The 22,026-nt window shown below is 41.9% G+C and overlaps 2 protein-coding genes and 1 long non-coding RNA gene across 3 annotated transcripts in view; 2 read left to right on the top strand and 1 right to left on the bottom strand.

Annotated features, from left to right (window-relative positions):
* LOC129148861 (uncharacterized) overlaps window positions 1-9,360 on the top strand; it is a 133,782-nt gene extending 124,422 nt beyond the window's left edge. The window contains exon 3 of the long non-coding RNA XR_008555856.1: window positions 9,311-9,360. This is a non-coding gene — a long non-coding RNA (uncharacterized LOC129148861). The remainder of the gene's footprint in view (window positions 1-9,310) is intronic.
* Window positions 185-13,864, bottom strand: BHMT2 (betaine--homocysteine S-methyltransferase 2). The gene is made up of 8 exons (XM_054715127.1): window positions 13,841-13,864; window positions 9,367-9,499; window positions 8,331-8,422; window positions 7,195-7,386; window positions 5,480-5,627; window positions 4,851-5,033; window positions 4,359-4,587; window positions 185-384 (listed from the first exon to the last, which is right to left on the bottom strand). The coding sequence occupies exons 1-8, from the start codon at window positions 13,862-13,864 to the stop codon at window positions 303-305; spliced, it is 1,083 nt and encodes a 360-aa protein (XP_054571102.1). The 3' UTR covers window positions 185-302.
* Window positions 13,863-22,026, top strand: part of DMGDH (dimethylglycine dehydrogenase) — a 59,359-nt gene continuing 51,195 nt past the window's right edge. The window contains exons 1-3 of the mRNA XM_054714342.1: window positions 13,863-14,108; window positions 15,603-15,773; window positions 21,532-21,630. Coding sequence (XP_054570317.1) covers window positions 13,863-14,108; window positions 15,603-15,773; window positions 21,532-21,630 — 516 coding nt within the window. The remainder of the gene's footprint in view (window positions 14,109-15,602; window positions 15,774-21,531; window positions 21,631-22,026) is intronic.

Raw genomic sequence — 22,026 nt, forward strand, 5'->3', positions numbered from 1 at the left:
TAAGGTTTTTTGTTTGTTTGTTTGTTTTTTAATTCTTGATAACCTTCAAAACAATGTACTGTAGAATTCCTGGACAGTAAATACTGAGAACAAGGAGCCCTTCTCATCACCATTGTGTCCTCTGCAGCATCCATCAGGAGTGGGATACTTGCATGTAGGATTTCACAGAAGGGGCTGCCTCACATGAGCTGTTCAGCGGCTGGAAACATCACAGTGGGCTGATGGTAAAGATGAGGAGGGGTCCAGATGAGGTTTGAGGGGGATTTCTTTCTGTTCTGTTATTCCAGGGTTTTCACTACTCCTTAGATGTCTGGCTTTGACAACGAAGGACAGAAAGGTCTGCCAGAAGCTGGCAGCAGATTTTCCCAATACTCCCTTCTAGCCCTGTGTTTTAAAAAATATATAGTTAATTAATTTAGAGATTTGTATCATATATATATCCAATACATATAAGTTAGGTGAATAATCAGGATAAACTAGAAATTCAGTTTCAACATAAAGACAGAACAACTATGTTCATATCCATTCATGCCAGGGGTCTTTCTCAAATTTCTATGCTCAGTAACAATCATAAGGCTTTATACCATCTCTCAGAAAAAGACAATTTGTTTGAGTTTTATAGATTTACTAGAGGCCTGGTGCATGAATTTGAGCACCAGTGGGGTCCCTTGGCCTGGCCTGCGGGATAGGGCTGAAACCGGCTCTCTGACATCCCCCGAGGGGTCCCGGATTGCAAGAGGGCACAGACCAGGCCAAGGAATCCCACCGGTGCATGATCGGGGCCAGGGAGGGATGCGGGAGGTTGGCCAGCCAGGGAGGGACCGCGGGTAGGCTCCAGGGTGTGTCCGGCCCATTTCGCTCAGTCCTGATCAGCCGGACCCCAGCAGCAAGCTAACCTACCAGTCAGAGCATCTGCCCCCTGGTGGTCAGTGCACATCATAGCGAGCAGTTGAGCGGCCTTAGCATATCATTAGTATATTATGCTTTAATTGGTTGAACGGACAACCAGACGGCCGGACACTTAGCATATTAGGCTATAGGATATTCATTCTGAAATTTCTATCAGGGTTCTACTCAATATTTTAATGCAATGACAAGTCTATGAAGATGGGTTTTTTAAAAAAATATATGTTTATTGATTTCAGAGAGGAAGGGAGAGGAAGAGAGAGATAGAAACATCAATGATGAGAGAGAATCATTGATTGGCTGCCTCCTGTATACCCCTACTGGGGATTGAGCCCACAACCCAGGCATGTGACCTTGGTTGGAATCAAACCTGGGACCCTTCAGTTTGCAGGCTGACTCTCTATCTACTCAGCCAAATCAGCTAGGGCTATGAAGATGGTTTTTAATGTAATGAGGCAAAATATAATTCTTCAAAAAGTAACTAAAAACAGAATTCAAATAACTTTGTTAGTATTTATTCCCTGCTTTTAGAAAGAAGAGTACAAAGGTTCCTTGTCACAGACCTTTGTGTTAAATATATTTTTTACAGTTATTTTCCCCCTTTACTTATGAAACAATGAATAAATAAATATGTTGGGATGATAATAATGTCAGAAATCTGGGTGCATACAGGTTTATGTGTAATCACAAATGTCTGTAAACAGCATGTTTGGGAGTTCAATGTTCAAGGAGTGTGTGGCTTTACTCTAGAGAATAATGTTTTCTCTTTAGTGGCTAATGTATTTAAAGGTCGCCTGGACAATGATAATTAAAATAAGTTGTTTCTCACTTATTTGAAGGATTTTAATTATCACCAAAGTATGCTTTCCTCCTTTTTTAATTATACTTATACTAGAGGCCCGGTGCATGCATTCGTGTACCAGTGGGGTCCCTCGGCCTGGCCTGCACCTTCTCACAATCCAGGACCCCTCGGGGAATGTTGGAGAGCCGGTTTTGGCCCGATTCCCATAGGCCTGATCCAGACAGGAAGGAGCCCAATCGTGTGCATTGAGCGTCCATCCCTTGGTGGTCAGTGTGCATCATAGTGACCAGTCGTTCGGTCGCTTAGGCTTTTGTATATACAGATTGAGTACTTTTTTCCTAAGTATGATATCTATAAAAACCATCTTCTCTAATAAATATCCATATCTCCCCAAAAAAATGTTTGGATAAATGATTTCTTGTCTACTTTTACAATCTAAATAAATTTACTTTAGGAAAGTCATTCCAGTTCAAAAATGAAGAGTATTCTAAATCCCAGTGAAATGGATAAAGAAGTATAAAATGGATTAAATATATACTAGCACTGAATAGAAAAGAGGAGACAGCAGATATTGTGACTAGTTTTTGGAAGATGGAAAAGGAATGACATTCTATTGAAGAGAGAGACAGAGAGAATCAGAGATGCAAATAGAACAGTAATTTCCTCCCTCTCTTCCCCCCCCCCATGTCATCAATGATGAAGTAGATTGATTGTAACAAATAGTATAATTTAGAAATAAGAAGATATTAGAGAAGGCAAAAACCTGTTATTCTTCTTTCAACAATGAAAAAGAAGTTAATTAGAAATTTATAGAAAACCAAATGTTGTACAAAGAAAGTCACAGTTCAAATATGAAGTAAATGAAAATATGATATGGATTTGGACTATGGATGAAATGTAAGAGAAGAAACTCAATTTGACCTTGATGCTTAGAACTCTCCTACAAGTGGTTCAAGTTTTGTAAAATAGGATTATAACTCTTTCTTCATAGTTTCATGCTTACCACTTGGTTCTGCAGTGAATGTTTAGAAAATCATGGGACCAGGATAATAAGTTAGAAATTTTATTGGAGGCATCAAGATGAGATATCAGATGTTAAAACAAGACAGATGCTCTGCCGAAGTTTCAAAGCAGGTGGCTAAGAGCCAGACAGATGACTCACCTGACTACACTGGCCAATCTGGATCACAGAGACCAATGGGCCAGCTACTTTGCTTCTGAGCAAAGAGGGTGCAGTTAAATTGGGATCAGACCACCCTCTCAGAGTTTGTCTGCATAAAGAAAAGGTGAAAGGGCCTCTAACCAGTTTTGAGTCTAATAAGAGACAGAGTGAGCCAGCCTGGAAGCATTTAAAATCAGGCCCATGAGAATCACCAGGAAGGACAATGGGACTCACCGCGCCCCCCCCCCCCACTGCCTGGCCCCCCCCCTGCCCCCCAATAGGGCACATCTGGAGTGACCTGCTGAAAAAGCCAGGACCTGAAGAGAAAGCAGCAGAGAGAAATGCAGTGCCTCTGGCATGAGAATGACAGGCAAAGGTTCTCAGCAGAAGCCTCTGAAGAAGCAGGACTGTGCCCAGGAAGGTCTGCCAGGCCCAGAGAGTGTGGTCTTCCTGTTGAGGCCAGTCACGTAATGCCAGTTTACCCCTCTTTCTATTGTTTCTCCTCTCACTTTGAATCTGAGGTCAGAAACCATGGTTAGTAAGTTGGGAAGGGAGGGTTGGAAGCAAAAGACTGAGAAAGAAAAGAACTGTCTTCTGGAAAAAGGGGGACTTTTTTTAAAGTTTGAAACACGTTCCAACTTTTGATTTCACATGGAACTGAACGTTTAATTATTGAATTATGTTGGTTAAATTAAGAGATCTGTGGGGCTTTCTATTGCCTCAGACGAACTACCCAAAGAAGTCCTGGGGCATGTCAGTCTTTTCAAAGAGAGGCAGAGGAAAGAAGTCACCCACTGAACAGGTTTAAAGAGACAGAGGAAGACAAAAATAAAGCTGTGTTCTGATTTGTATTTTATGAGTCCTTCTTGTTTAATATGACAATTACAGTAATATTGTAAATGTTATTTACTAGCTTTACATTTTTAGAATAAACTTACAGACAAATCTTGGAGGACTTAACTATAATTACAGAGCAGAATACAATGGTTATGAATCTTGATAATATAAAAGTAATGGCATAACTTAAAGAAGCCAAGAAGTAGGTGAGGGAGAAAAAGTAGAGGGTAGCAGGAGTGGAATCAACAGATACTGCCTCATATTGATGGATTAAGAAATGAGTGGTTAAACATGAAATTCAAACTTATAAAGACAACCAACAGAAAAAATAAAAATGTAATAAGTCAAATTAGGAAAAGGAGAACACAGAAAAGGGGAAGATCATGTGATTTAAATTCCTCAGCTTTCATAAAGGGTAATTACCACTTAAAGTTGATAAAACAAGAAGTGGAGGTACAAGACTTCAAAACACAAATGGCAAACAGAGTATCTCTGGGACTGGGACTGGTGTCAGGAGGGAAGCAACTTTTACTTTTTATTTTAATACAATTCACTTCCTGAATTTTCATTATCATAGGCATGCATAGTATTTGCAATAATAAATAAAATAAGATTTGAGGAAAATAGTGTTATTAATGTAAAAATTCCTACCTGGCTCTAATCCAGGGTTTGGTGTGCATATTGAGGCCACTTCCCCAACTACCATGCTTATCAGAAGCCGGAGGCCAAAAGCCCCTTTCTGGGGCCAGCTCCTCTGCAATAGCCCTGATGTGGTAGGGCTCGAATCCACAGCACCCGCCGATGTACCTGACCCCCAGGTTGTAGGCCTCTCTGGCGTATTTTTGAATGTCCCATCTGGTTGCAGTTCTGGGCTCCAGTCCTATAATACAATAGTTATGGCATTTTCTATCTCCATTTTCAGATGATAGATGATCTGATGAGTGGTGTGTGTGTTTTTTTAATTAAAAAACTGTAAATTTTAGATTATACGTTCTTCATATAGCTCATTTTTGGTTAACACTGAATGTTTTTGGCTTAGGCAGTCTTGAATTGTAAGACTGAACCATAGTTGTTCATTATAGCTGTTTCCATTTTGTCACAACGAGAAATCTCAGGGACCTCTAATATGCGCCTTGAGCTTACCAAAGGGATATTCTGGGAGATCCACAAACCCTCCTTTGCCACAGTCAGGTGTGTGGAACCCCAGAGACTGCACCATCAGATGTGCTTTCAACCCTGCAGCTTGGAGGCCTTCCTTCATGAGCTTCATTGTCTTCAAGCTGATCCTGGGCCCAAATCGGCAGTTCACGCCAACGATTGAAGCCCCTATGCAAAGACATAAAAAACATTTATATATTTTTAAAAAATATATTTTTTTACTGATTTTAGAGAGGAAGGAAGAGGGAGAGAGATAGAAACATCAATAATGAGAGAGAAACATTGATCGGTTGCCTCCTGCATGTCCCAACCTGGGGATTGAGACCCAACCTGGGCATGTGCCCTGATGGGAATCTAACAGTGACCTCCTGATGCATAGGTTGATGCTCAACCACTGAGCCACACTGGCCAGGCACATTTTACTTTTACTTTTTGATTTTCTGACAGTTAGAAGGTGCAGTTACTATCACTATCTACCTCCCAACTTTTACAGATGAGGAAAACAATTCCAGTTCATTTTTTTAGTTCTGAACTGCCCTGACAATGTTAAGCAAACTTTGCTAAATTTCATAAACAACAACTGAGCAGCTTATCACACTATGAGTCCAAATTACCGGCTTTCACCAGCTTCACAGCACATTCTCCAGGTGTCATGTCATTCTTGTCTCCCTCTGGGCCTATGCACATGGTAGCTGCCACAGGTTTACCGGATTCCTTTAAGACTTCCACAGCCCACACAGCTTCCTCAGCATGCTCAAAATACTAAGAAAAATTTCATTGCTTTCTATTAATCCAAAAAATAAAGCAGGTTTTGAGTGATAGAATGTAAATGTTGCAAAACCGTTGTTATAAAAATAACCGAGTATATAATATGTAATAAAACTTGCTAAGGAATGTGTCTCTCTGAGACTGACTAAAGAATACCTTTCTGAGTAAATATTTTAATTTCCTTTAACAATCAGGGTGGGGCAAAAATAGTTTTACAGTTGCTTGTATGGATAATAATGCAATACTTAATAAATAATAATACAATAATAAACTCTGTGTTTCACCTATTCACAACTATAAACCTACTTTTGCCACACTCTGTATATAGATTTCCACTCATATGTCATCTAAAGAACACGAAGGTTTTTAAGTAATTGAGTATTTAAAAAAAACCATAATTTTGAAGGAGCAAAAGTTAATCAATTTTGAACTCATCTTTTATGGAACTGGGGTAATAATGAATAGTTTGTTACTACTTCAGAGTGCTCTTATATTCCCTTCTAGTTAGATGTTCGTAAGTGTTCCATAAAGGAGGATTAGAAATATGATTATTTCCCCAGATGAGAACACTGAGGCACAGAGTGGGGAGGGATAGCTACTGCGTTTCTTTGTGAATGGTGGACAGGACACCCTGTTTGATAAATATATGACACTTGCAGGGGTGCCTCTCAGGAACTCCCGTAAGTGCCACAGTCGAAAAGCTGAACTTAGGTGAAGAAAAGCTAGCAGAAATCTCCCTGCTTCTTCCTTCTCGACTTAGAAACAGATTCTGCAGAAGCAGTGTGTGAGGATGACAGAGAGTCAAAAAGGTAGGGTGTGTCTGTGCTCTGCTATAGGTGGCCCTGAGCCTTCAGAAGGCTGAGGAAGCAAGGTTTTCAATAGGTTCAATAGAGTGATCGGGGAAATAGCAGTTGGTAGGCTGTTGTCCTTGTTGAGGTGAAGGCTTGGATTGAGGACTTGACTCTAGCAATTGTAATGGTGAATGGTGAATGAGGACTTTTTAATTTTTGGAAGAGGCAGGAAGAGAATGTTTTGGGCCTACTGTTCAATCAATAACCGATTCTTACTGTTTCTTTCTTTAAAATATTGCTCGCATGTTATAATTTGAGTGGAAACAGAGAGGCAAGAGGGAGCAAGGATGGAGGAGAGCAAGGGAACTACTGGTACTGAGGACTATTGGTGGGATCTGGAGGAGCCTGAGCATCCACCTACCCCCAGGGCTTTAATCCCTTCTGTAGTCCGTCCCTCGTTCAGGGGAAGATACTCCCTGAATCACTGTCCCCTTTCTCTGACCCCATGTTATAGTGTCTCCTGAGAGTCAGCTGCCGCAACTACCCTGACCTAGAAAAGCAAAAGCTAGGCCTCTCTTGGGTCGGTCCTTTGGCTTCACAGAGAACAGAGCATCCGAGTGAGAGGATGTTGACTGTGGTGCATTTAAATAAACCTTTGACCATCGGAGGAAATGAGGGCATAAGGCAATCCAATACTCATATGAAAGTTGAAGACTGTCCAGTTATACTTGTCAATAAGTTTAACACTCTCCCTATAACACTAGACTTACCTCTGCAATCAAGAAGTCCACATTTTTCCTGGCAAAAACCTCTAGCTGTAGTCGAAAAAGTCTTTTAACTCTTGCTTCATCCCTGTCGTGTTTATATATTGCTGTCTGGCAGATACCCCCTGCTACCAAAGCATCACCTTTGTCAGCCACTTCTCTGGCGAGGTCACAGGCAGCAGCATTTACATCTTCCCACTGAGGTTAGAGAGCAAGAAGTAAGATGGTGAGCCTGGCATTTTAAAGGTGTAATACAATCTATAACAAAGGGGGAAATGAGCAAGTAAGATGAGAAGTTGCTGGTTTTAACTGCAATTCGAGAAGATCAGCAGAGTTGGGTACAATCTCCCCTACTACGAGTGAGGTTTAATTCCATTATTGTACTTACCAGTACCACATTGGATTTTATCATATTTGTTTGCCTCCCACACTTGACTGTGAGCTACTTCAGAAAAGGCTCTATGCCTTTGTACACTCTTTGTATCTGGCATAGGGATTGCACTGTAACAGGCATTCGATAAGTGTTGGTTGGGCATTAACATTTGTAAGTATTAACACTTTACAGAATATCTCACAATACTTCCACATTCTTCACCATATTCACTTTTCTCAACAACCCTAGGCAGTTAAGCATAAGTTATCTCCATTTTTTCAGAGAAAACCAATACTCTATGCAGTTAAGTGTCTTACACAAAGTCACACAGCCAATAGGTGGCAAAGTTGGGTATTCAATTCTTTTCATTCCAAGGCCACTGCTGTGAGCCCTAGGACCACCCTGTCTCCAGATGGACAAGTCAGAAAAGAAAAATGTGAAATAAGGAGGTAAAAAGAGCATCTATAAAATGTTCTTTCTTTATATATATAAAAAAATAGCACAGAAAAATGGCTATGTCCTTCCAATTGCCTGTTGTTTCCCAGTCCTATGCCCTCCCTTCCCCTAGATAAAGAGAAAGAAAAAGCTCATTTATTTACTATATATGCACCTACATAACAATTAATTACTTAACAGATATTTTATGTGGAGTTTGTAGTAACACATCAGGTCAATTCCATAGCTTCCCATTGAGAGGTTATTTTTATTATACATGGTCCCTGCCCACCCACCCCCCACTCTGTCCCCAACCAACGGCACTAATATTTACCTTGCTTTCCAACTTTTCTTCACTGGCAGAAAAGGTGAAAGTCTGCATGACATTTGCTCCTGCTCTCAAGAATTCCATGTGAAGCTGACCAACTACAGAGTAGTTTTTTAAATTGAAATTAAAACATTAAAAATCACATAAGCTGTCATTTTCAGCAGCGGCAGCTCACCCACTTCTCTTCCAATCATACACAATTTCAAATCTAGTACTTATAAAAAGAATTTTGCAGATTAAGGTCAGTAAAATTCAAGGACAGACATAGCAAAGACCATACCAAATAAGGGCTATTTAGAGTAGCCTCATATTATCCTGCTGCTGGGCCTCACAGCTTGGTGAAGACTCATGCAGAGATTAAAGCTTAGTTGGCCAATTGTTCTTGGTCTCTTGGTCTAGAGAGGGCTTATTCAGTTTCCAGTGTCATGAAGAATCTAGCTGGTCTGCTTACAGTCCTCAAAGTAGAATGAGGAAAACTGTGTTTATTTCTTCACAGCCCGCCCCCCCGCCCCCCAACAACAGAACCTGGCTGTCTATTGTCTATGCTCTGTTAAGCTGGTGGATACCATTAATCATCCTTACCAAACACACTGTTATAATATAATATGCAAATTAACTAGAAGGATGAATATGAAGCAATAACAGTTTTACTATATTAAGGAAACTCTTAAATATCCACAAGGTAAATATTTATGAGACACATAGTGGATATGTATTTTAGTAGTCCCTATATATAAAGATGCAAATGTGTGTGCATGGTGGTCGGAGGAGAAAAAGGGAGAGGAGAGAGAGAGAGAGAGAGAGAGAGAGAGAGAGAGAGAGAGAGAGAGAGAGAGAGAGAGAAGAGAGAATGAATGAGAATGAGAATTTTCTTCTACTAGTATTTGTTCAGACCATGTACTGTCACTGTCTCCACATCTTGGCTATTTTGACAAGTGAAACAGTCCTTACAAATTACATGCTATTATTTTTTTATCTTCTCTCAGTCAGATGTGCTCAAAATGTCACCCAGATAAGCACTCCCAGGGACACTGGCACTGACCTGCGTCTGGATGTTCTACCACGACTTCCGGTGTCCAGGGCCCAGCCTTCACGTAGCCCCTCTTCTCCAGAGTTATGAGGAAACTGCCATCTCCAACCACAACCTCCCCACCATCCAGACGTTCCAAAATACCCTGAAGAAAAAAAAGAAAAATCACCTAAGGCTCCTCTTTTCCCCCCAAAAAAAGCAGTTTCTAATTTTCAGAAAGATAGTATGTTGTTCTCACAGCTCCTGTTCTGTTAAAGCCATCAGTGTTTAATAATATTTCAGAAAGATTGGATACACTATTGTTTCTTGGACAATCCAAGTACTTGTTTAGTGCAGAGTGCTGTTACTATTGTTTCTCATAACATTTAATCTGAATCAAAACGTAGTGAAAATGATGATTCCATAATAGTTATTTTGGTTGTCAGTATGTTTGTGGCAGACATTGCTAGTTGCTTAACTAATTTGCATTTTCTCTCCTCTTCTTTGCTAATGTATTTTGTTGGGGGAGACAATGCTTCCAAGTTTAAAAAACTTCCCAGGGGTCCCTTGCTGCTGGGATGGCCATTTGACAAGTGCTGACCAGGAGACAAGGGTGGAAATCCACTGAAGATTTCTGGAAAAGTATTGCTTTCCTGACACAGATGTCCACTCCCTTCCATCCTGACACTTTTTCCTTCCTGACTGGAATGTCACCATAAGCCCTGGAAATATAGCAGTCATCTTGCCACCATGCCACTGAAATGCGCATGCTAAGGCTGGTGGAGCAGAAGGGTAACTGCAGCCTGGTGTCTTAATGACATCTCTGAGTAGCTGCAGCAGCCATGGATTGCTAGTCCTCTTGTTAGGTGAGAAAACCTTGTTTTTGTGTGTAAATCACTGAACATAATGCACTCAACATTTGATAATTATGCCCTACATTTTCTAGCATGCTTGTATACATGCTATCATTTGGTATTCCCAAGAGCTCTGTGAGCGAGGCAGGGCATTTTGCAAATGAGGACACTGAGGTTCACAGAGGCTATGTGAGTTGCCCAAGATCACAGAACTAAGTAAGTAACAAAGCCTACTTCAGACCTTCTAAATTCCTAACCTATTCTTTTCCTATTTTACCACCTTTCTCATCACCCACTCGTAAATAAAAGTCTGTATCCAGAGCAGTTATCTAAGGCTTATGGTTTCCAAGGTCTAAATTTTGCCTCCCTCAGATACCTGCATGGCTCACCCTCTCACCTCCTTCAGGTCTCTGGTCAAGTGTCATCTTCTCAGAGAGGCCTTCCCTGAGCACCTTGTGACAACTGCAAACACCCATGGCGATCCCTATCCCTCGTGTATACACTGCATTAATTGACGATACACCGTTTTAGTGAAAATACAAGGCCAGTTCATGTCAGCCCTGCCTACAGCTGGACACAGAGCAATGCATAAATGGGGGAGAAAAGCTTCCAGTTCCCCATCTAATCAGTCATATCTGCAGTCCAGAAAGGTACACCAGAGGCGACGTGCCAGGCTACCATATCCACACCATCTCCATTTTCCTATGGAGGGAAGCAGAATGGAGCCCTGCTGTGTTAACCATAAGTGCTGTTTGACAGAGAGAGAGTCCCTAGTTCTGGTTAGCCTTCCATATTTCATATCTAAAGATGAATTTTAGCTGAATGGGGAAGACATGTTAACATTTACCAGGATTCTCACCTAGCTCTCTACTCCCTCCATAAAATACAGTTTGCTCTTTTTGTTTTGCACTTTGAAACATAAAAAAGGACTGAAGCTTTAAACTTTCAGTGAGACCTTCCCACATGCCAGGTGCAGTTCTAGGCAAGAGGGATAAGCATTGGAATAACTCAAGGTCTGTGCCCTCAAGAAGCTCAAAGTCTGGCTTCCCTGGGGAAGGCCAGTGGGTCGGCAAATCATCCCAAGACAATGTAATAGATAAATGCCACAGAGGGGTACAGAAGAGAGAATTAGAGGTATAAGTCACCTGTATAAAATACCATCGTGAAAATCTAACATACTTCAATGAACTATGTTAAGAATCAAATTTAATAGTACACATCAAACACTTTTAGAAGGAAAAATATTGGTATACAATTTAGGTGTTATTAGTATCTCACCGCCCATGTCCAAACCAAGTGGATCTATTTAACATGTCTTATATATGTCCCCTCACTCTCACCGTGCCTGGATTATTGTAATGATCGCCAATTCCCTCCAGCCCCCTTTTTCTATCTCCCATTGCTTCCAGAGCCAAGCCAATTAATGCAGTCTGTACACGAGGGATAGGGATCACCATGGGTGTTTGCAGTTGTCACAAGGTGCTCAGGGAAGGCCTCTCTGAGAAGATGACACTTGACCAGAGACCTGAAGGAGGTGAGAGGGTGAGCCATGCAGGTATCTGAGGGAGGCAAAATTTAGACCTTGGAAACCATAAGCCTTAGATAACTGCTCTGGATACAGACTTTTATTTACGAGTGGGCTGATGAGAAAGGTGGTAAAATGACAGGACGATGTAAAATAAAGAACACTGTAAACTTACAGCACATTTATATTTTCATTCCATCCTCCCTTTCAGTTTGGAGTGATCCCACCTGAGACCTGATGATGAGCTCTGAGAGACAGTTACACCCCCTTTCTGCAGATATCAGTATGTGGATGTCAGGATTTAGGATCTGGCTTCAGGGCACCTTTATTCATACCCAAAGGAGTCCACCAACTTCTCCCTGTGGCAGGAGGCAGCCAGAGACCCAGTCTGCCTAAAATATCACCCCTTATGCCTGAAAAATGCCACTGCATTTTAGGATTAAATGGGACTGCTCCTTTGGATTGAAGATACAATTGGAGGTGCCCTCTGTGGCAATTAAATAAACTCTTAAAATGCACCTGTTAGCTGAGAAGAGTAGTGGGATAACTCCTTCCCACTAACATTTTAATTTTAACTCCCAGGTACCCATTAACATGGATTAGTATATCATAAGCTTGGTGTTGCAAGAGTAGATGCCAGGAAGAAATTGAACAGAGATGGCATATTTTCAAAACCTTAATAAAAATGAACTGTAAAAGTGAACACAGTATTAGAGAAAGTTTAGAGAAATGAGCACAATGTCCTTTGCTTCTTTTAGTTTTTATTACACCCATTTTCTTCAATGCCCATATTTTACTTTTATAATCAGAAAAACATGTCCAAAATGATTTTAAGTTTTTAAACCCATATTCCTCATCTTATGTAACTACTACCATTATTGTGTCCTTCCTTACGGGATGTGTGCCTCTATCTATCTATCTATCTATCTATCTATCTATCTATATGGTTGCAATCAGTGTGATTGATATATCTCCTTTTGTAAATTAACATTGCCAAAGCACTTTGCCTGCTTCCATACTTAGCTCCTTAATGGGCTAACAACTTATTAAGTGGACAAACCTTAATGTATTTAGGGAGCCCACTACTGTAGGGCGTCCTGATTGTTCCTAAAATATCACCCCTTATGCCTGAAAAATGCCACTTCTTCCCACCCCTCACACACCAGGTGTAGGAATGGGTGAACAAAGCCCAAGAGCTGGCGACCACACCTGGGAATATGGGCATTGAAGAAAATGGGTGTAATAAAAACTTAAAGAAGCAAAGAACATCCTGTTCCTAACTTTTTAGTGTAAATCAGTCGGCGGCACACATTTCTTTCCCATGCCAACATCACCCCATTGTTCCCTACCGTCTTTTATGAATTTCAGGGCTCAGGTGGGCTGCTTTGAGAGGTCCTGGGCATGTCCCGCGTCCAAGTTCATGGCCTTCCTAGTTTTACTTTGTCACCCCTTCTTCCCACCCCTCACACACCAGGTGTAGAAATGGGTGAACAAAGCCCAAGAGCTGGCGACCACACCTGGAAAGGGGCTGAGAGAAAGAGCCTGGAGACCCGGGCTGCCGGGTGGGATGAGACAGAGGGGTCCCCAAGCACCCTCCCTCCACACCCCACTGAGGGTCTGGCGCTGCCAGAGCCAGGACTGGTTTCAGGCCAGCCGGCAACTGGGCCAGCCAGACTGCGGCCCTTCCGGAACCCGAGGGCGAGGAGCTCTGGGGCCGGAGAGCGAAGGCTGTGGGTGCGGCCAGTGCGGGGAGAGGATGGGAGTGTGGCCTCTGAGTCTGAAGGCGCAAATCCCCGCTCCCCTCTGCGTTCGTCCTCTGACTCCCGGGCCTCAGTTTCTTCAGGGTGTAAGGGGGACCGTTGTGAAGATGAAGAGATAGTTTGCTCAAAGCACTGGGCGCAGGGCCGCTCCGAGTCAGGGCTCAACCAATGGTACCCAGGTTGGTTATCCTGTCCTCACACCCAAGGCCTACCGCCACCCGCCTCGCGGTCCGGGAAACCGAGGCCTGAGCCGTCCAGGTGCCTTGCCGTGGCCGCAGAGCCGGCTGGGGCTCCAGCGGGATTTGCACCCCGGCGCTGGGAGCCCCGCAGCCTGAGGGCTGAGTCGTCGCGGACTTTGCGAAACTCACCTTCTTGGCTCCGGCGCGCGCCATGGCGCAGCGGCTTTGCGGGCTCCGGGTGGCCGCGAGCGCGCTGGTCCAGGAGCCCGCCCCTCGCCCGGGGGAGGATCTCCCGCGGCCCCAGGCGGCCCGCCAGCCTCCGCCTCGGCGCCGGGGTCCGTGCTCTCAGCTTCGCCATGCTCCGCCCGGGAGTGCAGTGGCTGCGGGGCCTCCCGCTGCGGGGCTTAGGGCTGCCTGGCTCCCCGCGCCGTCCGCTCTCTGCCGGCGGCCACGAAGGGTGAGTGGGAACCCGGCGACGGCAGGGCGGGAGCGAGGGGCTAAGGCGGACTCTGGCCTTGGGGGTGCTTTGGCTTCTGAAAAATGGGCATTCGGATTTCTCCTCGATTTATGTTTTCTTTTCCATGCACAACTGCACAAAGTGATACAGAATCAAAGGGTTCCCAGTGCAAAGTCTCTTCAACTCCAAACCCCTTCCCCAGGCACCTATTCTAGTGCCTTTTGTATCTGCCCAGAGAGGATCTGTGTGTCTGCAAACACAGGTGTATATATGTTCTGCTGTGGCTCCCTTACACATTGCTTTTTACAATATGCCTTGGAGAAGCTCATGCAAATTAAATGTTAAGCCACTGAGCAGTGATTTTAATTAGAGCAGCATATACACGGTGAGAGGAAGTTAAATGAGGAAGAAAGTTTTACTCCACCTGGGTCTCTTCAACCTGGAAAACAGTGGAGGGAGGTGACCCAAGAATTATGGGTACTAAACTTCATGATGATTTTGGTTTTCATGGGATAAAATGATTATAAGTATGTCCTTGAAACAGAATGAGAAAAATTATTCTCTAGGTCCTCTGGGGAAAGAAAAAGAAAAGAATTCACCTGTTCAATTCTTTAGCTCAGTGGTCGGCAAACTCAGTCAACAGAGCCAAATATCAACAGTACAACGATTGAAATTTCTTTTGAGAGCCGAAAACCGACTTCTGCGCCTGGGCCACGAAGTTTCAATCGCACTGTACGTGCGTGCCGGCACGTGGTATTTTGTGGAAGAGCCACACTCAAGGGGCCAAAGAGCCGCCTGTGGCTCCGACCACTGCTTTAGCTATATTAATTATCTACAATGAACCAGAATTATATGATTATATGGTATGGGGTTCAAATGCCTCCTCCTCCCTCCCACAACCAGGTTGCTTAAGTTAGATTTTTAAATATATATATGTGTGTGTGTGTGTGTGTGTGTGTGTGTATTTTTTTTTTTTTCCCTCAGAGAGGAAGGGAGAGAGAGAGAGAAACAAAAATGATGAGAGAGAGTCATTGATTGACTACCTCCTGCATGTCCCCCATTAGGGATTAAGCCTACAAACCAGGCATGTGCCCTTGACCGGAGTCGAACCTGGGACCTTTCAGTCCGCAGGGTGATGCTCTATGCACTGAGCCAAACCAGCTAGGGCCTAAGTTAGATTTTAGATGCCTTAAAAAAAACTAAAAAAAACCTGTAGCTACCATAGCCTAGTACCGTGGTCGGCAAACTGCGGCTCACGAGCCACATGCGGCTATTTGGCCCCTTGAGTGTGGCTCTTCCACAAAATACCACGGCCTGGGCGAGTCTATTTTGAAGAAGTGGCGTTAGAAGAAGTTTAAGTTTAAAAAATTTGGCTCTCAAAAGAAATTTCAATCGTTGTATTGTTGATATTTGGCTCTGTTGACTAATGAGTTTTCGGACCACTGGCCTAGTAGATCTACCTTCTTTTTTTTTTTTAAATTGTCTTCCAGAAAGGACAACCCACCCTTACCTGCAGAAACAAGATGGAAAGACAGAGCAGAGACAGTGATCATTGGAGGTGGCTGTGTTGGTGTGAGTCTGGCTTATCACCTGGCCAAAGCAGGGATGAAGGACGTGGTCCTCCTGGAGAAATCGGAGCTCACTGCTGGGTCTACCTGGCACGCAGTAAGGAAAGCACCTCACAACTGTCATGGTCACTGAGTTGTGCACTAGGGCCATCGGTTTCCTTCCCATTCACAACACCCCGCTGCTGCTTCTTTAGAGTGAGTTCCCTTTCAGCAGGGTTCCATTTTGGTTGGCACACTTCCAGGTGGTGGTCAACATTGAGGCTGTCTTTGTCTGGAACATACGGCTGGCTTCTGGATTCACATCCTGGCTCTGCCACTTTCTACCCAAGTGACTTATGGCCAATTACTTACGCTTCCCTTTCCTGGGATGAGTAAGGCACCTGGATGTGTAAAATGGGATTATTAATAGTACCTACCTGCTAGGATTGTGATGAAGATGGAGTTAATGTGTAAAGTTACTCAACAGATGTAAAGTGTTTAGTAAACAATACCCTTCGTATCAAAGAACAGCAGCTGGGTGATCCTGAATACGGCGGAGACCTTCACCTACAGTCCCCTCACCTGGCTGTAGTGGCCCTTTTCGTTGTCTTATTTATTATTTTAATTTTGTGTTGTGAGAGAACAGCTTGACTACGTGAAGACTTAACTAGGAGGACTGAGAACAGCTTTTGTGTTAAATAACGCATGCAGCCAAGTCAGTCTCACATATTTGATGGCATAAGCATAATTGTTCCAGTGCGATAAAATAACTGGGCTAAAACGGAAAGCTGCTCAGGTAAATGAGGTGATTGACACTGCTTTCATGCTGTCAAACCAGTTATTTCTGAGGTCAGCTAAGGATGGGACAGTTTTCATGACTGTCAGTACAGATTCCTTTTGAAAGAAGAGTTAGGCAGTGTTAGCTCAACTTTCAGTCATTAGCTTTCCTTTCTGTCATTCGCTTTCTACTGTTGAGACCAGAGAAAACCCCTGCTTTTAGGGTTTTCATCCAGACCTGCTCATCCAGTCCTGGTGTGGGCTGGAGGCTGAGCACTGAAATGGCTGCCTGCCTCTAGTTGAGTGTGGAGGAGAGTGCAGCCCAGATTTCAACCCAGTTGGCCCCAGAGTCTAGTGGCCACAGCGTCTGACCACGTGGTTGGATGGAGGCCCCTAGAAAAATCGTAGCAAACCCATCTTCTCTTTCCTCTCCTTCTCTGCCCTCAGTCTGGGAGCGAGGCCCCGGCACCTAGTCCTCCTGAGTGTAATTTCAGAACCTTCACAGGCACACAGTATTTTGTTTTGCCCGTTCCCCCTCAGCTTGCTTCTTCCTACCCGGAGACGGGTCCAGGAAGCCACCGACACTCCTGGCTCTCTCCCCTCCCTGAACTAGACTTTCTAGGTAGGCTTTTTACGATCATGGAAAAGAAAGCCTCTATTTCTCCTATAGCTCTCCTATACCTTCTCCTTGCTAGACATTCAGTCACTCTTTCAACAAATATTTTCTAAGAGCCTATGTGTCCAGCCAGTGCTTTTAGGGGAGGACACGGCAGTGAACAAAACAAAGTCCCTGCCCCCGTGAGCCACACTTGGGTAGGGCAGACAGAAAACACACAAGCAGCGCTTGGGAGTAATCAGTGCCATGAAGAAGAGGGTAAAGGGATAAAGAATGATGGAGGAGGAAGAGTCGGGAGGCTATTTTAAAGAGTAGAGACAAGGTAGAAGTGAGTGAGTGAGGGGGTGGGGGAGGCTGTCCAGGCAAGAGCATGTAGGCAGAAGGAAATTTAGGCACGTGGAAATATCCTAAGTGAAAGGCTTACACCCTTTAACACTTTGAGCTTGTTAAATATTATTAATATTTTAATTACTTATTTTCTCATTTATATTTGATTGATTTGATGTGGCCTGCATTATACAATAGATTACTGAATTCCCTGCAATTTTACTTCTTAGACATCCCAAGAATTAAAAAAAAAAAAAAAAGGCAACATACCCTTAACCTAAGTTCTTTTAAGAAAAGTGGGCAAAGTTTTTAATATGTTAGTTAAAAGTTAACTGTGCAAAACAATTTCCCTTAAGCAAAGAGATAGATAACAGAGTGAGTGGGAAAGGCATTGTCCTGGTTTATGAACAAAGTATTATGCAATGGTTTACAAAATTGGATTCATGCAGTGTGGGCTCAAGATGGAGTCAGGCAGCAGGAGCCAGGCTACTTGGCCCCGAGAGAAATGAAGGAAAAGAAAAGGGGGTTGCCCTGGGAACTCGATTCTATGCAGTTTTGCAAGTCAAGGAGGCCTCCCTCTGAGGAGCTACATGAAAGAAATCCCATGTATTAGGAATTTTTAACACAGAAATATTTGCAGCAGATATGAGAATGTGGAAGGTTAGGGAGCCAGTTAAAGGGGTAGAATACAAAAATTAAAGGCAGTCTCATTGAAGTATAACATGTGCTCAAGTTAAACTTGTCTGGGAGTATAGGAATCGGTGCTTAGGCAGGAAGGCACAGCTTGCCATGTGAGTATTCAAAATGAAGTCACAAATCCAAAAATCCTGAGGGCTTGCTGAATTTCAATGAGACTGCTTTGTCAGCACCTGACACTACTACTAATTGTGGAGCAGTTCTTGTGGGGTGGGGGAAGGGAGAGGCTTGAATGAGAAGCAGTTTTGGAGCTTGGGGTCCCCAGGAGAGGCTGCCCCTGGGGATGGTAAGAAAGTGGGTGGTTTGGAGGGTTGAGGACTAAAGATGAAAGATAATCCACACAGTGTGTAGAAAGACAATATTAGAACTTTCTATTTATTTTCAACTAAAAATGTAAGAAAGAAATTAAGCGCTCCTAGTGTTTCTACATAGCCCTTGCCTTTGATGTGGGTGATGTGTTGGTTATTATTCCAAGGGACTAAGTAAGGGAGAGGTGGGAACTTCACAATGGGAGTGTCCTCACTTGTTCTTTGTCTTCAGCCTGTCATGACATGTTGCAGATCAGGTGTTGTAGGACACCACCTTTGTGATTCATTTTATAGAACCAGGGCTTTGAGTAAAATAATGGGTGATGAAAGGGGGAGGGATTAACCTTGAGAGTGTTGTACTACGTGGAGATTTGTTAGTATCATTGTAGTAATCAAAAGAACTGTGAAACAAAGTTTTTCTTTTACAAAAGGACAGTGTCCTAAAAAATAGACACAGGACACAGGATACAGTCTATCCTTTCTGTCTTTTTTTTTTGCAAAACAGTCCTGTTGAGAAGAGAAAATGTTGAAAAGGGATCTTTAGAAATGTTGACATTATTATTATATTTTTCTGGCCAAAACAATATGTATCACCTACAAAAACTTTCATATATGCAAAAGTTACATTTTTTTAACTCATCTAAAATGTTTTCAGCTAAGGAGTTTCAGTGGTATTTGTACCCATTTATTTAAAAATATAAAAATGCAATACATTCCAATTAGCTTGTAACTACTGATGAACAAGAGAACATGAAACATTAATAGTCACGCTTCAATGGAAACCTTATGTAGGTGTGACTGGGATGGAGGAAGTGGTGTCAAGATGCAGAGCGTTCAGACAAGAGAGGGCACTTCTCCCATGAAGATCTCCGTATCCATGACAGCTAGCTTCCCCAGCTATCACAGCCATTCGAACCAGTCTCAAAATACAACAAACCTAGATGTAGGTCTTCACAGTGCTGTTTTACCAAGGTTAATCCAATATTTATTTTTAGTAATAAAGTATATTAATCACATAGCCCTTGCCAATATATAAACTTAATATTCCAAAGCTTTTCTACACAATAAACAAAATAATTATTCAAATATTTAATTCACTTCTAGTTATTTTTTGTGTGTTTTATGGTCTCTGTTAATTTAATGATACACGAAAATCAGGAAATGCACAATTTTATAGGGTATGCTCAAACTTTTAATTGGATGTGAGTACATGGATAAAAGATTTGGAGCCTCTGGGATATAGGATGGCTTGAGATTGGTCAACGGGCTTTTTGAGGCTGTTGAGGTTCATGAAAGATTATTAAAGAGATGGATAGGACTGCATCACTAGCTCAATTGATGATTTTTCTAACTCCATCATTCTTTTCATTAATTCATTATTAATTGTTAGTCTACTATAAAGAAGAAGTTTCCTATTTATTTAGTTATATCATAAGAATTCATAAATTCTTATTTTCTTCTAAGGGCTATAGTTTCTACTGATTATTCATATCTCTGATTTATCTTCCCTATTTTAACTTCTCTGCCAACTATAATTATTTTCTTTCTTCAAATCAAATGTAAACCTTTTTCTTGTCTTCCTTAAAGACTTCTGTGACCTTTCCAGCATCTTTTTTCCCCTTGGTTCTTATGTCTTTATATGTTCCAGCACTTAATCATATGCTTTTGATTTTATTGCTTTAAGTATGAAAGTTTCATGATTCAATCAGACCATAAAAATCTTGAAGGATAAGAACAATATTTTCCTCCTTCTCCAAACTTCCCATTTAATATAACCTTGCTGAAGATTAGAACAGAAAAACATTTTACATAAATTAACAATAACTACCATGTAAGATATTATATTCGGATAACTTACAATAAAAGCACAGATATTGTTGACCCTAAATTTTAAACACAGATTAAAACACAAAAACTGGTTAATAAAAAATGTATAGGATACAAAATATTAATAATAATATTATAATTTCATGCCTGGCAAAATAAATTAAGCTCAGGACTTACGTCTAACTGTCCTAGCAGCAAGGAAACTAGAGTAGTATGAGCTTTTCAGTGGGAACAGGTACATTATTTCACTATGGCAGACTAACTTTTCCTTGACCAGGAACTCCTAGAAAAATTTCTTCTCTAAGTGAAGGATATTGGGCTAATTTTTTTTTTGAATAACAGTTTTATAAAAACTAACTCGTGTAACTCTTTCAGATGAAAGATTATCAACTCCTTCTATGAAAATAGCTTTCTGTGGTGATGTAGTGTAGATGGTATATAACTTCCTGGCTTAACCTAGGTTAAAATTTAAAGTATCTTGAGGAGTGGATGGTGACCAAAAATTCTAGGTCAGTGCTCATGAGTATCAGTTTCTTCAAATGATGGGAGCTATAAGAAAGACAAAATTGAGTTCTCTAGCAGATAAATGAAAGCAGGGATTCCTATATTGAACTAAAAAAGCTCATATGCACAAAGATACCAAGCATGTAAAGGAAAGTAGAGCATTTGACTGAAAGTTAAGGAGCCCAACTTTTATTTCCATCGTAATGGGGCTATACTATGAGAGAACTTACAAGCTGGGCCAGGATTTTCTCAAAAAAAGTATCTATGCATGACCTGGCCAGTTTGGCTCAGTAGTTAGAGTATCGTCCCATGAGCCAAAGGGTCACAGGTCTGATTCTCGGTCAAGGGGCACATACCTCTGTTGTGAGTTTAATCCCCAGGCCCAGTTGAGAGGCCCAATTGGTGTGTCTCTGTTAGTCTATAGTCCCTCCCCTTAAGGGAACACCCATGATTTGCTGGTTTGAGTTCACATTGTATACCATCTCCCCATATTCTTCCTCATGGCATATGTTCCTAAACTTCCTACCAAATCATCCCATTTCTGAATCTTCAAACAACTCTTTTCCTAATAACTTTTAGAGATTTAATATATATGTTCATTGGCTGACTCTGACATTACTGTTCAAACTGTTCTTACAACTGTGTAACAAGCCTTATGCTCTGGATTTGCTCAACCGTGGCTGATGTGTTCTCATTTCAAGGGGCTGGCTGGTGCTGCTCCATTTCTTGCCAGCAATAAGTTCCTGCTTAACAGATAAGCTATCAACATTTTCAGAATGTTAATTTTTTTTTCAATATTTTCTTTCCTCTTCACTTTTAAGGCAGGTTTAACAACTTACTTTCATCCTGGAATAAACTTGAAGAAAATACACTATGATAGCATCAAACTTTATGAGAAACTGGAAGAAGAAACTGGACAGGTAAATGCATTTAACTTGAAATTGACTTTTAGGTGAGTGTCTTAGAAATATGTAAGATCTCTGAAGGATTTTGACATCATCATGTATAGCTGTGTGTGGTGGCATCAAGGGTATGCGAAATGTTTAATGTGGTAGAGAAATCTGATAAGAGTTTAAGGTAAGAACCTCTGAAGTTTGCTCTCCAATCAGTTTGAATTCTTGAAGTGCATTACCCATGTAATTACCCACTCTTCTCGCTTTTTTTTTTTTTTAATGAAGGAAGAATACAAAGCAGCAGCTTTCAAAAATACCTTTAGTCAGTTACTATATCTAGAAACTAAGAAATTAGAGCCTTTCAGCCTCCGGATGACAAAGGATCTGACAACGGTGCATGGCATACTGTCACATGGCTTTGAA

Source organism: Eptesicus fuscus, chromosome 4, assembly GCF_027574615.1.
Source record: "Eptesicus fuscus isolate TK198812 chromosome 4, DD_ASM_mEF_20220401, whole genome shotgun sequence".
Lineage (NCBI taxonomy): Eukaryota > Metazoa > Chordata > Mammalia > Chiroptera > Vespertilionidae > Eptesicus > Eptesicus fuscus.

Bases quoted from the DNA above. Each gene is read 5' to 3' on its own strand.
- BHMT2 (XM_054715127.1), bottom strand. From the start codon at position 13,864: ATGGCGCGCGCCGGAGCCAAGAAG. The intron at 9,500-13,840 runs GTGAGTTTCGCA...TTTTTTCTTCAG, and splicing joins CGCGCGCCGGAGCCAAGAAG to GGTATTTTGGAACGTCTGGA. The intron at 5,628-7,194 runs GTAAGTCTAGTG...AATTTTTCTTAG, and splicing joins TGGACTTCTTGATTGCAGAG to TATTTTGAGCATGCTGAGGA.